Here is a 13,376-nt window from a genome sequence, read left to right on the forward strand (position 1 = left end):
ATACCAGCTCCCTCCCCCCGGGCTCGTGGGGCGGGTCTGGTTTGCTCAGTAGCGGCAGCGGCCGCAGCAGCAGCCCCGGGGCTGAGCGGCGGTGGCCTCCTGGCAGCGCAGGCAAGCGGCGGCTCCAAGAGCGCGAGGCCCTGGGGAGATCCGGCCGAGGCTGCTGCCGGGATGGAGGAAGCCTCCAGTGGAGCCGGAGCCACCGGGGACGAATTTCCTCCCCAGCACAGCTCCTCTACAGCTTGGCTAGGCCTGCTCCGAGCGCCTGCGAGGTGGAGGAGGCCTACGCCTCGGGCCTGGAAGCGGCAGCCGGCGAGAGAGGCGGACACAGCGGGGTAACCGGCGAGCCGTAGCCGCTTTCGGAAACCTACGCTGCCACGGCCGCTCATTGTCTCTCCCCTTCCACCCGGGGGGCAAACAGGAAGCGCGCCGCCTGGCACAGCGACGGACGGGCACCTGGACCAATGAGCACATCCGACGGAGAACACGGCGGCGAATGAGGGCCAAGAAGAGGGGCGGGAGTTCCGGGCAGGCTGTCACCCTCTTCCCCCCTTTTGGGCTGGAGGCTCCACCTTTTGTGTTTCCCGCACAGTCAATCAAAATAGGAAAAAAAAATCCCCGGACCGCTCCGGCCGTGTCCGCCGCCGCTTCCCGCATCCTCTCCCGCCGCCGCCGCCTTCGCTCCTCACCATGTGTAAGGCGGCGGGGAGCCCCGCCTGAGGTGCCCTAAACACACTATGACCGGTACGTAAAGCCGAGAGAGCAACCCTTGCTGCTGCCGCCGCCGCCGCTGCCGCCGACCACAGCCAGCCCGGGGTCGCTGCCGCCGGTCCGGGCCCCGTGTGTGCGACCGAGTGTCTGTGAGAGGCAGAAAGCTGCACTCCCCTGCGCCTCCCTCCCCTCCCCGCAGCCACCGTCCACCCCCGAAGCCCCAGCAACGCCGTTTCCCCGCCAGGCCCCAGGGCGGGCGGCCCGGTCCGCCGGGAGCGCATCCCCCTGTGTGCGGGCGCGGGCGGGTGTGTGTGAGTGACTGACGGTGCGAGAGGAGCGAGCGGCGCGAAGGGAAAGGGGAGGAGAGGAGAGGGGGCAGGGGCAGCGCGGGGAGGAGGAGGAGGAGGGAAAGAGGAGGAGGAGGAGGGTTACAGGCAGCGGCGGGCGGGGGCAGCAACAGGAGGGGAGGAGGGAGCCGCCGCCGCCGCCGCCGCCGCCGGGGGGCGGGTGGGGGAGGGGAAGGGGCCTGGGTCCGGGCTTTGGAGTAATTTCGCCTCGGCCCACGGGCCCCCTCCCTCTCCGCCACCCGCCTTCCTCCCCACCCCCACCCCCCCGCGCTGTGCCTGCAGCTCCCGAAAAGCCCGTGAAACAAGAGGAAATGGCTGCCTTGGACGTGGACAGCGGCGGCGGCGGCGGTGGCGGCGGCGGCCACGGCGAGTATCTGCAGCAGCAGCAACAGCACGGAAACGGCGCGGTGGCGGCGGCGGCGGCGGCGGCCCAGGTGAGGAGCTGCTGAACCCCAGCCGGCACCCCCCTCGCGCCGCTTTCTCCTCCCCTCGCCTCTCCCCTCCCTCCTCGCCTCACCCCTCCCTCCTCGCCTCTTCCCTCCCCTCCACTCCCCTCCCCCCGCCTCGGGAGCTGCCCGCCCGAGGCGCCAACGCTCCGACCCCGCCCGCGCCGCCCCGCCCCGCCAGCCTGCCGCCTTTTTGTGCGCGTGTGAGTGTGGGCCCCAGCGTGCCCTCTCGGGGGTGGGTTCCGGGCGGAAGGCGGAGGCCCGGCGCGCAGCCCGCCGCCCGCCTGCCCGCAGACCGGGGAGTTGGGGTTCGGGGAGCGGGGGACGCCAGGCGGGGGCCGGCGGCGGGACCAGGAGGAGGAGGAGAGTGCGGGCTGGCGCTCGCCCGGGCGCAGTCGGCGGGGACCGAGTCGCACTTCCTGTGCGAGCGGCGCCCCGGCCCTAACCGCCACCCCCTCCCCCTGTCTCCCTCCCTGAACCCGCCCATTGGGGGTAGGACACTCAGCCGTCACCGCTCGCTCTGCTGGCCGCTACCTGCAGCAAGATAGGGCCGCCATCGCCGGGCGACGACGAGGAGGAGGCGGCCGCCGCAGCCGGGGCCCCCGCCGCCGCCGGAGCGGTAAGTCCTGCGCGCGGCCCGCCCCCGCTGAGGCCCGGCGCCCGCCATCCGGGGCCCGTGGCGCGCCCGCCCAAAAGGCCTCCGCGGCGCCCGCGCTTCCCCCGAGCCGCACGGGCCGCTGGGCTCCAGGGCGCCCTTTCCTGCTCTTTCGCATCCCTGTTTGGATCTGAAGCCAGCCCAGGCTTTCTCGAAATTGTCACTGCGGCATCTCGCGCAAAATTTTTCACAAAATGAAGTCTGAGAGGGCGGGGGTAGAGGACTCCAAAATGGATGTTTGAGCAATTCATATCAGTGCTGAAAACTCCTTCGCTGAACACTACAAAATTTTCAAGCACAGCCTATCGGCCATAGATAGTATCAACTAGAAGTAGTGTCTTTAGTTTTTAGTATTTTTGAACCTGGAGCATTTTCTATTGGAAGTTACAGGATCTTACTGTTTTAAATCGTACATTATTTTTAAAAAATGAGGGTTTATTCTTTGAATTACCCTTTTGTATGCAGGAGTGAACACTTTGCTTTTTTAGTGACCATTCAAAATCGTTGAATTTTAGTTTTTGCAGACTACTTAAATTCGCAGTGACTTTTTTTTGTAAGAGGCGTAAGTGAAACATTTAGCAGCCTTTGAAATTAGCAAGTTGCTTAGATAGTACTTTATCTTTTGAAATTGAATATGACTATCAGTGTTAGAAAAGTGTATGTAAGAAATTGTATTTACATGCACGCTAATACTGCAATACTTACAGTTGAATATGATTGGCAAAAGTATATTTTCGTTTTATTACGACTGCTAGTCAGGTAAGATGTGGGATTCTTTCTGTAGTGTTTTCACAGTGTCGGGGCAAGGGGAGGAGCTCGCCTGTGTTATGTGAGGGGTTAATACAAATAGGGTAGGAATAGTTTTTAGACTGTTAATTGTGAATTTTACATTTAGATCATCACTGTTGTGTAGATTTGTTCACCTGTTAAAATGAAAACCCTCTCGTGTGTGTGTGTGTGTGTGTGTGTGTGTGTGTGTGTGTGGTGGATCATAGGAATTGATTTGTGGAGTGATATTTTGAATAGTGACTGAAGAAAGAGAAGTTTAGTATTTGGTATAGTCTACAGCAAATGCTTAGTATGTCCAGAATTTTTTTTAAGTTAAACCAATGTTAAGCTATTATTGGTAAATAGATTTGTAATTTTAGTGTTTCGTTATAGGGGATGTGAATAGTTTTAATGTCTTTTTTCATAAGCAGATTAAGATGTAAAAATGTAAAATTGTATTAGGTATTGTCATTTTTAAATACATTTATGGATTGGTAGGACTTTATTTCACCTCATTTTAGCTTCACTGAGGGTTGGTATACCTTTTTTATGAACTGTATCCCTCTAGTTCCAAAGTGCCAAAAGAAATTGACTGTATCTTAAACTGCATAAGTAAAATTGAAAAGCAGATTGCTTCTACTGATCTTTTTTATATTTCAAATGAAACAAAACTTTTCTTGTAGCTGTAATTTGTAAAGTTTAGGTATCAGTTTACAGATGGGGGAGGGGAGAAGTAAGGAACTATGGGTGAAAAATGTGTATGTACATGTATATGTGAGTCTGAGGCCCAAGGATAGAATACTGTCTCCAGCCTTAGCCAGCTGTGGCCATATGCTTGTAGGGAAGTTTCCATGCTGCTTTAGCTGCTTCTCTGAATTACCAAATCATTCCTGACAACACATATTTTGCCAGATGAACATGAACTAAAATCAGTCTGATAAATCTGAGATTTATCAATCAAATCATAATTTGCCAATCATAGTAAAATGAAAATAGTTTTGCCTAAAAAAAAAAATCCTAAATCATATATTTCTTTATGGTGTTTGGTACCTGCGCCCAAGATTTTTCGCTTTGAGTAAAATTGGTAAGACTGGCTTGTGTATATTTGCCTTAGCAAATAGAAAAATTATTTTTCCAGTGCAGATATGAACTTAACATTTTTTCAGCACATCTTAGAAAAGGAAGGAAATTTACGTGAGTTCATGAGCTTAGATAATCTTATTACTCAAATGATTCGGAATTATGAGAGGTTATAGCTGTGTTTTTAAATAATTGTATTTTGGAATAACTTTAAATTTATAGAAAAGTTGGAAATATAGAACTGAGAATTGTCTCATACCCTTCATCCAGCTTCCCCTAATGTTAGCATCATGATGACACATTTGTCCAAACTAAAAAATGAGCATTGTTATGATATTACTAATTAGACTTTGTTTGCATTTCACCAGCTTTTCCACTAATGTCCATTTTCTCTTCTGGGATCCAGTCTAGGATTCCACATTGTTTATATATTGTGTTTAAACAAGTGGAAATACACACATACAGATCAACTTCATGCCAGTTTAGCTTGGTATTTTGAGGTTAAAAGGGCCTTGAAAAGCCAATCAACTGTGCTGAAGATTGCTTTTAATATTTGGATTTTGAATTTGGAATTTGTCATAAAAGAGCAACCTAGCCAAGGGTGTTTGCTTACCCACAGTACGTTGCTGAAGAAGTCTAGTCACAAAGCAGTCTCACATGTAATGTTCTACAATGTGGACTCTGAAAGATGGTTTTATGGCAACGCTCCTTTGTGCTTAAGTTGTGTGGCTAATTTTAGTAGTAAACCAGAAAATAGAAAAAAGTAGACCTTTGTGCAAGTATTAACTTTGACCAGTTTGCATTTATGTGAACTTGTGGATTTTTAATTTACCTTATTTGCACTTTAGTGGAATAAAATAAGTGACTATTATTTTGAGACGGAGTGTTGCTCTGTTGCCCAGGCTGGAGTGCAGTGGCGCCATCTTGGCTCACTGCAAGCTCTGCCTCCCGGGGTTCATGCCATTCTCCTGCCTCAGCCTCCTGAGTAGCTGAGACTACAGGTGTGTGCCACCATGCCCGGCTAATTTTTTTTTTTTTTTTTTTTGTATTTTTTAATAGAGACGGGGTTTCACCCTGTTAGCCAGGATGGTCTCAGTCTCCTGACCTTGTAATCCACCCATCTCAGCAATCTACCCGCCTCAGCCTCCCAGAGTGCTGGGATTACAGGCGTGAGCCACCGCGTTTAGCCTAAAATAAGTGACTATTATGAAAGTGATTGTCTGATCTTTGGTTTAGGTTGTAAATTTAGTGTTCCTTAATTTGGCACATAAATGTTGTTGAGCTAAAAAATAAGTAATAGCTTACTTCAAAAAATGTTATTTTGCCATTATTTAAGTAAGACCTATGCTGTTGTTGTAACTAATTCATTGGGTAGGGTAATTCTATTTGAAGTCTGTTTCAGTTCTTTTAGTGCTCTTTGAAGATTTTAAGAAACTTGAATATTTGCTTAAGTTCTTAGTTTGTTTCCACCTCAGCTTCACACTTGTTCTTGTTTCCAGTTATGCTCCTTCCTTTTCTGTTTCTGGCTTTCATAAAGGCATTCGTAGGAACTAAGTTAATGATCATTTCCAAATACTATGCAATAGACGGTGTGAATTTTTTCTTTTTTCGTTTCCACAGGTATATTTGTATGTAGAGAGACTTAGAGTGCCTTAGTTACAATTTCTTACCGTACTAATGCCAACATTCATGTTAGTTGGTGTTTTGTTTGTTTTTTTGAGAAAGTCTCACTTTGTCTCCCAGTCTGGAGTGCAGATGCGCTTTTCCAGCTCACTGCAACCTCAACCACTGGGCTCAATTGATCCTCCCACCTCAGCCTCCCTAGTAGCTGAAACTACAGGCACATGCCACCACAGTTGGCTAATTTTTGTATTTTTTGTAGAGATGGAGTTTTGCCATGTTGCCTAGGCAGGTCTTGAACTCCTAGACTCAAAGAATCCACCTGCCTGTGTTTTGTTAGTTGTCCAGTAAGAATATTAGGTACTGAGAGAAACACTGTTGGATTTTTAGTTTAGTTTGTAAACTTATGTAGACATAAGTTATGTAGAGGATTATCTTGCGTCTAAATCAAATACTAGTTCTTGTCTAGGTTGCCTGTTTTAATTTTTTTTACTTTTATTTTTTTGAGACTGAGTCTCACCCTGTCACCCAGGCTGGAGTGTGGTGGCGGAATCTCGGCTCACTGCGACCTCCGCCTTCCAGGCCCAAGCCATTCTTTTGCCTCAGCCCCCGAGTAGCTGGGACTGCAGATGTACACCATGCCTGGCTAATTTTTGTCTTTTTAGTAGAGGCAGGGTTTTACCATGTTGGTCAGGCTGGTCTCGAACTCCTGACCTCAAGTGATCTGCCCGCCTCAGCCTCCCACAGTGCTGGGATTACAGGTGTGAGCCACCGGCCCGGCCGTGGTTGTATGTTTTTAAATCTCCTTTTCTTCTTTTGTTTTTGTGGTATTTCCAGTAGTCTAACATCAAACATTTTTCATACTTTTTTTTTTTTTTGGTCTCAGATGATTTTCTAATTTATTCTTCTCCCATTTGGTATTTAGTGTACTTCATCTCTTTTAGTGGTATATTGGTGATGAAATTTACACGATTGTGCTTTACAAGGCTTTGTAGTTTTGAAATATTTGGAGCTGATTCATTGTGGAATTGTGGAAATAGGTTTAAAATTGGTTTAGACTTTTTCATAGAAGGCTCTTAATACCTCAAAATTTGTTTTGATCTGTTCTGTCATTGTGTTTGCAGTGATTTTAAAGTAAAATAACTATTCAGTAAATATATATAGATCTTACTGAGTGCTGGGAATTGTGCTAGGCATTTTAATGGATATTTTTCAAATCTATTCTCATAATCTTAGCAATCACAGTGATCTTGGGATTGCACAGTGCTCAGTAGTTTATAAAACTTAATATTTTTCTTATGGTTCTTATGACCCTGCAAGGTAATGTTTTTCCAGTTGTTGACATGAGGAAATTGAGTTGCTCTAACTCACACAATTCCACAGTGTAGTCAGAACTAGAACTCAGTTCTGAGCTTTTTTTTTTCTAGTGTAATATATTATTTGTCAAGTGTAGTTTTAGCATAATTCATCTAGTAGTTTTCTGATTGAGTGTGTTTTTTCCATTCCATTTAGAAAATAGGGTATTTAGGCCGGGCGAGGTGGCTCAAGCCTGTAATCCCAGCACTTTGGGAGGCTGAGACGGGCGGATCATGAGGTCAGGAGATCGAGACCATCCTGGCTAACCTGGTGAAACCCCGTCTCTACCAAAAAATACAAAAAAAAACTAGCCGGGCTAGGTGGTGGGCGCCTGTAGTCTCAGCTACTCGGGAGGCTGAGGCAGGAGAATGACGTGAACCCGGGAGGCGGAGCTTGCAGTGAGCTGAGATCCGGCCACTGCACTCCAGCCTGTGCAACAGAGTGAGACTCTGTCTCAAAAAAAAAAAAAAAAAAAAAAAAAAAAAATAGGGTATTTAGCAAATTTTTTGCAACTGCAATTTATTACATTGAAAAAGTCCCTTTTTTTGCTTATTTTCCTTAAATTACCTGTTGCTTTTTTTTTTCCCCCATCGTTGTGCTTCACAGGTATTTTAATATATGCTTTTCATTTCAGGCTTATTAGAGAAATTCAGAATACATCACTTTGCTCTAGGTTTAGAGATTTTCCTTCAATTAATGGCCTGAATTGCTGGGTAAAATGGCATTACAGTTTATTTTTATCTAACTTCTGGAGAGGGGATGACTTGGGCAATGTTTACTCAGATTTGTCATTTGAGTAGCTGTATTTATTTTCAAGGAATTTCTTGACTAGAAAGCTGTTCAATGATGGTTGAATATCTCTTTATTACTATTTTGTAAAAAAAAAAAAAAAAACTTTAGATGCTGTAAATTTGACTTTTTTTTTTTTTTTAAAGAAAGTCAAGGGGACATAATGCCAGTATTGTAAAACTAATTTGTGTCTGAGTTACTATGTTCTTTGATAAAAGCTCAGTACTTCTAAATTTTATGCTGGTCAGAAAAAATTTCAGTGGATCCTCCAGGTGAGCAGTAATCTTAAGAAGATAAAGATTGGATTTTAGACACACTTTAGATTCTAGTATATAGGTTTAAATATTTGTAGTTGACTCAAAATGCCAAGAGACTGAAATGAAACATTCGTCACTGTAATGTTAGGAAAGGTGACTTAACACATTGTAATTTCTATACCAGATTGAAGTTGCAGAGTGACATGTGACTTTAATGTCTGATGCTTCATTTTAAAATCGTTTAGTAAGTATAATATGAGTGTATTTAAGACAGATCACTATTTTAGTTCAGGCCTAGAGATTTGTATTGGGTTCCACAATTTCTCAGCCTTTAGTCTCTCCTCCCTTTCTTTTCAGTCTCCTTCACTGAGTCTTAGTTTATCTTTATAAAACACAGATGTGATTGCACCACTCACTTGCTTATAAACCTTTTATAGCTTTCACTCACTATCTACAGGATAAAGTCCAAACAATTTAGTGGGATCTGTGAAGCCATTTACAAGCCTTGATAAAAATGTCTAGTTTTGTTCCCCATTGTTTTCCTCTATGAATATGAGCCTTTTTGGGATCCTTTCTTCAATTCCAAACTTCATATTATTATTTAGGATTTCTTTTTGTCTGTGATTTTGTTGTTTCTGTGCCTTTATTAGTGCCCCTTTTTTTAACTCACTACAGGAAAATCTTATATTCTAATACTACTTTAAAATATATCTATATGAAATCTTTTTTCAATCTTGTATCTTCCACAGTGTTTTGATCATATGACTAGTCTGTGCTACTTTTCACATTGTATTAGCATGGATGTGTGTATGTCTGCTTGGATTGACAGTGAACCATTTGAAGATTGGGATTGTATGTCATGGGTTTACTCACATGTGTATTTCATCTTGGTAAATTACTTTCAAATATTTGAATTTAGTCATTTAACTGTGGTTCATCCACTGAAATAACTAACTATATACTTCTCAACTATGTCTTCATGAAAATTAGGTAGTTGGGTTTCTTTAAGAAACTTACGGGTTTTTTTGTTTATCTTATTTGCCTTAAGTTTTATGGAATGGTTTATGTTGAGATAACTGTGTATGTCTTAACTGATTTTCTGGTCATAGATTCTCACTGAGAGTATAATGAAACCCTAGATTATCTTTCTCTCCCTCAAATTGTATTAGTAGTTTGTCAGAAAGTTGGCATGCTGTTTTAAAGGGCTTCCTTGAAGCCCAATCATGGATCTTAGGTTGACAGTGCTGGGCTAGATATGCTTATGTTCACATTGTCTAATGATATATGGAGTTACTGAACTCACAGGTAGATCTAGAAGGAAGTAGGAGAAGGATGACTTTATTTTGATGATAAATTACATAGGTCTTATTCCCTATCTTTGCCATTGGTCTTGGCGGTAGGAATGACACAAACATGATACAGTGTTTAATGTTTAAGGGCCTGGGTTTTGGAGTTAAGCTTAGCCTAGTTTTAAATCCTGTCTTGTCTATTTGATAGCCATGTGATTTTGTCCCTCAATTTTCTCAGCTGTGAAATAGGGATAATACCTATCTCATAGGATTATTTTAAGGAGTAAATTACATAATCCTGTAAACCCTTCTCATAGTACTTGGCATATAAAAGAAAACCTTAAATGTTAGACATTATTGCTATTATTCCCTTAAGAAAATCTGCTCTTGGACATTGACAGGTAGGGTTTTATTGCTTTCTGCTTTTCTACATTGGATTTTTTCCAATCTTGCCTAATCCATAAACTATGGGGATGGTAACTGAGCTGCTAGTAGGTCCAGAAGCATACAGACTGTGGCTTTACCTGCTATTCTAAGTTTGCAGAAGAATGCCAGACATACACCAGACATATGCCAGGCATTCTACTGAGAACTTACAATAGTAGGCAAAGTCACAGTGTGTATGCTCCAGCTTCTGATTCTAGAAAAACCTTTCAGATGGGGCTATGTTGTCACGTGGTCACAGGGCAATGACTTTTTCTCATTAAGTTTTTTAAACATCTTTATTTTTCAATGGTTCATGGAAAAAGGAAAGAGTTTGATAGCTTAATGGAATAGCTCTAGCAATGAGTTTACTTCAGAGTATGTTAATAGATGCTACAAAAGAGTAGATTTCATTGTTTGGTTTTAGGTTTATAGCAATAATAAACCTTTTCTAACTCGGATGACTTAACACACTTTGCTAATGTTTCCTTTTTATACACAAATATAACGCACCTGATTTAGTCATAGCCATCTCCACTGTGTGTTTTGTGTTTTAACTATGTAGTGTTAGAGATCATAGATGCAGGATTAGAAGATTGGTCTGTGGTTGTGATGAACATTCTGAGAATTTTTTCTGTCCCACTCAAATAGGATGAATTGTCTTTGCAATAACAAAACTAGAAGTGATAATTGTAGTTCATATAGTACTGCTACTGTATTTGAACCCTATTGTGTTTTAAGATAAGTTGAATTTTCAGGTAGTAGGATTTATACCAGTTTTTAGAATTTTTTGAGGGTTGGTTTAAATATACCACAAAAACATCACGTTTTTGTTTTCTTCATCCAGACAGGTGATTTGGCTTCTGCACAGTTAGGAGGAGCACCAAACCGATGGGAAGTTTTGTCAGCCACACCTACAACTATAAAAGATGAAGCTGGTAATCTAGTACAGATTCCAAGTGCTGCTACTTCAAGTGGGCAGTATGTTCTTCCCCTTCAGAATTTGCAGAATCAACAAATATTTTCCGTTGCACCTGGATCAGATTCATCAAATGGTACAGTGTCCAATGTTCAATATCAAGTGATACCACAGATCCAGTCAACAGATGGTCAGCAGGTTCAAATTGGTTTCACAGGCTCTTCAGATAATGGGGGTATAAATCAAGAAAGCAGTCAAATTCAGATCATTCCTGGCTCTAATCAAACCTTACTTGCCTCTGGAACACCTCCTGCTAACATCCAGAATCTCATACCACAGACTGGTCAAGTCCAGGTTCAGGGAGTTGCAATTGGTGGTTCATCTTTTCCTGGTCAAACCCAAGTAGTTGCTAATGTGCCTCTTGGTCTGCCAGGAAATATAACGTTTGTACCAATCAATAGTGTCGATCTAGATTCTTTGGGACTCTCGGGCAGTTCTCAGACAATGACTGCAGGCATTAATGCCGATGGACATTTGATAAACACAGGACAAGCTATGGATAGTTCAGACAATTCAGAAAGGACTGGTGAGCGGGTTTCTCCTGATATTAATGAAACTAATACTGATACAGATTTATTTGTGCCAACATCCTCTTCATCACAGTTGCCTGTTACGATAGATAGTACAGGTATATTACAACAAAACACAAATAGCTTGACTACATCTAGTGGGCAAGTTCATTCTTCAGATCTTCAGGGAAATTATATCCAGTCGCCTGTTTCTGAAGAGACACAGGCACAGAATATTCAGGTTTCTACAGCACAGCCTGTTGTACAGCATCTACAACTTCAAGAGTCTCAGCAGCCAACCAGTCAAGCCCAAATTGTGCAAGGTATTACACCACAGACAATCCATGGTGTGCAAGCCAGTGGTCAAAATATATCACAACAGGCTTTGCAAAATCTTCAGTTGCAGCTGAATCCTGGAACCTTTTTAATTCAGGCACAGACAGTGACCCCTTCTGGACAGGTAACTTGGCAAACGTTTCAAGTACAAGGGGTCCAGAACTTGCAGAATTTGCAAATACAGAATACTGCTGCCCAACAAATAACTTTGACGCCTGTTCAAACACTCACACTTGGTCAAGTTGCGGCAGGTGGAGCCTTCACTTCAACTCCAGTTAGTCTAAGCACTGGTCAGTTGCCAAATCTACAAACAGTTACAGTAAACTCTATAGATTCTACTGGTATACAGCTACATCCAGGAGAGAATGCTGACAGTCCTGCAGGTGAGTCTTAAGTTATGTCATGCCATAAATAAGTTCAGTGAAAATACACAGATGGAAATTTTTTGCTTCAGGTATTTATCAGCATCAGGCTCACATTAGAAGTAATGATCAATGTTTGTGTGAAAATACGTTTGTATGAAAGTAGACATCAAAGTATCTTCCAAATTATTGTTCTTTGAAAGTTTGTAGTTTTTGAAGTTAGGGATTGATTTTTCTAGTATGCCAATTACATTTATAGTTTTTTCTTAATTTTTTATTTGTTTTGACATTTGATTGATTCAGGCATTATAACATTTTTATTTGGCAGGTAGGCTGTCTTGGTTGGCCTTAGTGTAATGTGAATTAAAAATTTTATGCATTATATTTGGTTGAGGCATCAGGTTGGTACAGTGAAAACATGGTACAGGGAATAAATATGCCTCTCAGCCACTTGCTAGGTGTGTGATTTTGGCCAGGTTATTTTTCTTTTGCAAACTTGGTTTCCTCGTTGTCTAAAATGGAGGTGTTGGCCTAGGTAACTGTCTAGGTGACCTTCCAGACCAAAAATTCTTTGATTCTGTGATAGTGGTCGTTACATTAATCTTAACTGTGCTAGAAATAGTTGTCAATAGTATTAGTAGACATTTCAGAAGTCTACTCTTTGAATGTTGTATAAGAATTAAATAATAAAGTTTAAAAAGAGATAGTGTAATTTTTACCCTATTAATGTTGTCTGTCTAGATAACATTTGATTGAATGTTTTGTTGTGCAGTAAGTCCTGAACTTTATTACTTTAATTCTGTTTTGTATTTGGATTTCTGTGGAGATTGTACTATTAACATTCTTTCACCAGGTCAGTGATTCTAAACTCTTAAAAGTGGGACACTTTAACTGAACTGATTGACGTAACTCCCATCACCATTTAAATTTAAAGATTATCTTTTTTCTTTTGATAAATTTGTGATACATGCCTAGAAAATTGGAATGGCCTTAGAACCTCAGATCTGTATTTGGAAATCCTTTAATTACATTTGAGCCTTCTGAAGCTGTGATGATTTTTTTTAGGGGTTGGGATTAGGATTTCTGAAGCTGGTTTAGAGCAGTGGTTTTTTTTTTTTCTTCTTTTTTTGAGATGGAGTCTCGCTCTGTCACACAGGCTGGAGTGCAGTGGCGCGATCTCAGCTCACTGCAACCTCTGCCTTCTGGGTTCAAGCAATTCTCGTGCCTCAACCTCCCGAGTAGCTGGGATTAGCTCCTGACTAGCTGGGATTGCAGGTGCATGCCACTACGTCCAGCTAATTTTTGTATTTTTAATAGAGATGGAGTTTCACCATGTTGGCCAGGCTGGTTACAAACTCCTGACCTCAAGTGATCCGCCCATCTCGGCCTCCCAAAGTGCTGGAATTAGAGGTGTGAGCCACCACTCTGCTCTTGGCCTAGAGCAGTAGT

The 13,376-nt window shown here is 43.1% G+C and overlaps 1 protein-coding gene across 1 annotated transcript in view; it reads left to right on the forward strand.

The window, feature by feature from the left end:
* Positions 1-205: 205 nt before the first annotated feature.
* SP3 (Sp3 transcription factor) overlaps positions 206-13,376 on the forward strand; it is a 57,447-nt gene continuing 44,276 nt past the window's right edge. The window contains exons 1-4 of the mRNA XM_030916439.1: positions 206-744; positions 1,341-1,492; positions 2,001-2,123; positions 10,589-11,948. Of these exons, the coding sequence (XP_030772299.1) occupies positions 738-744; positions 1,341-1,492; positions 2,001-2,123; positions 10,589-11,948 (1,642 nt within the window). The 5' untranslated portion in view covers positions 206-737. The remainder of the gene's footprint in view (positions 745-1,340; positions 1,493-2,000; positions 2,124-10,588; positions 11,949-13,376) is intronic.

This window comes from Rhinopithecus roxellana, chromosome 14 (genome assembly GCF_007565055.1).
Source record: "Rhinopithecus roxellana isolate Shanxi Qingling chromosome 14, ASM756505v1, whole genome shotgun sequence".
NCBI classification, from domain to species: domain Eukaryota; kingdom Metazoa; phylum Chordata; class Mammalia; order Primates; family Cercopithecidae; genus Rhinopithecus; species Rhinopithecus roxellana.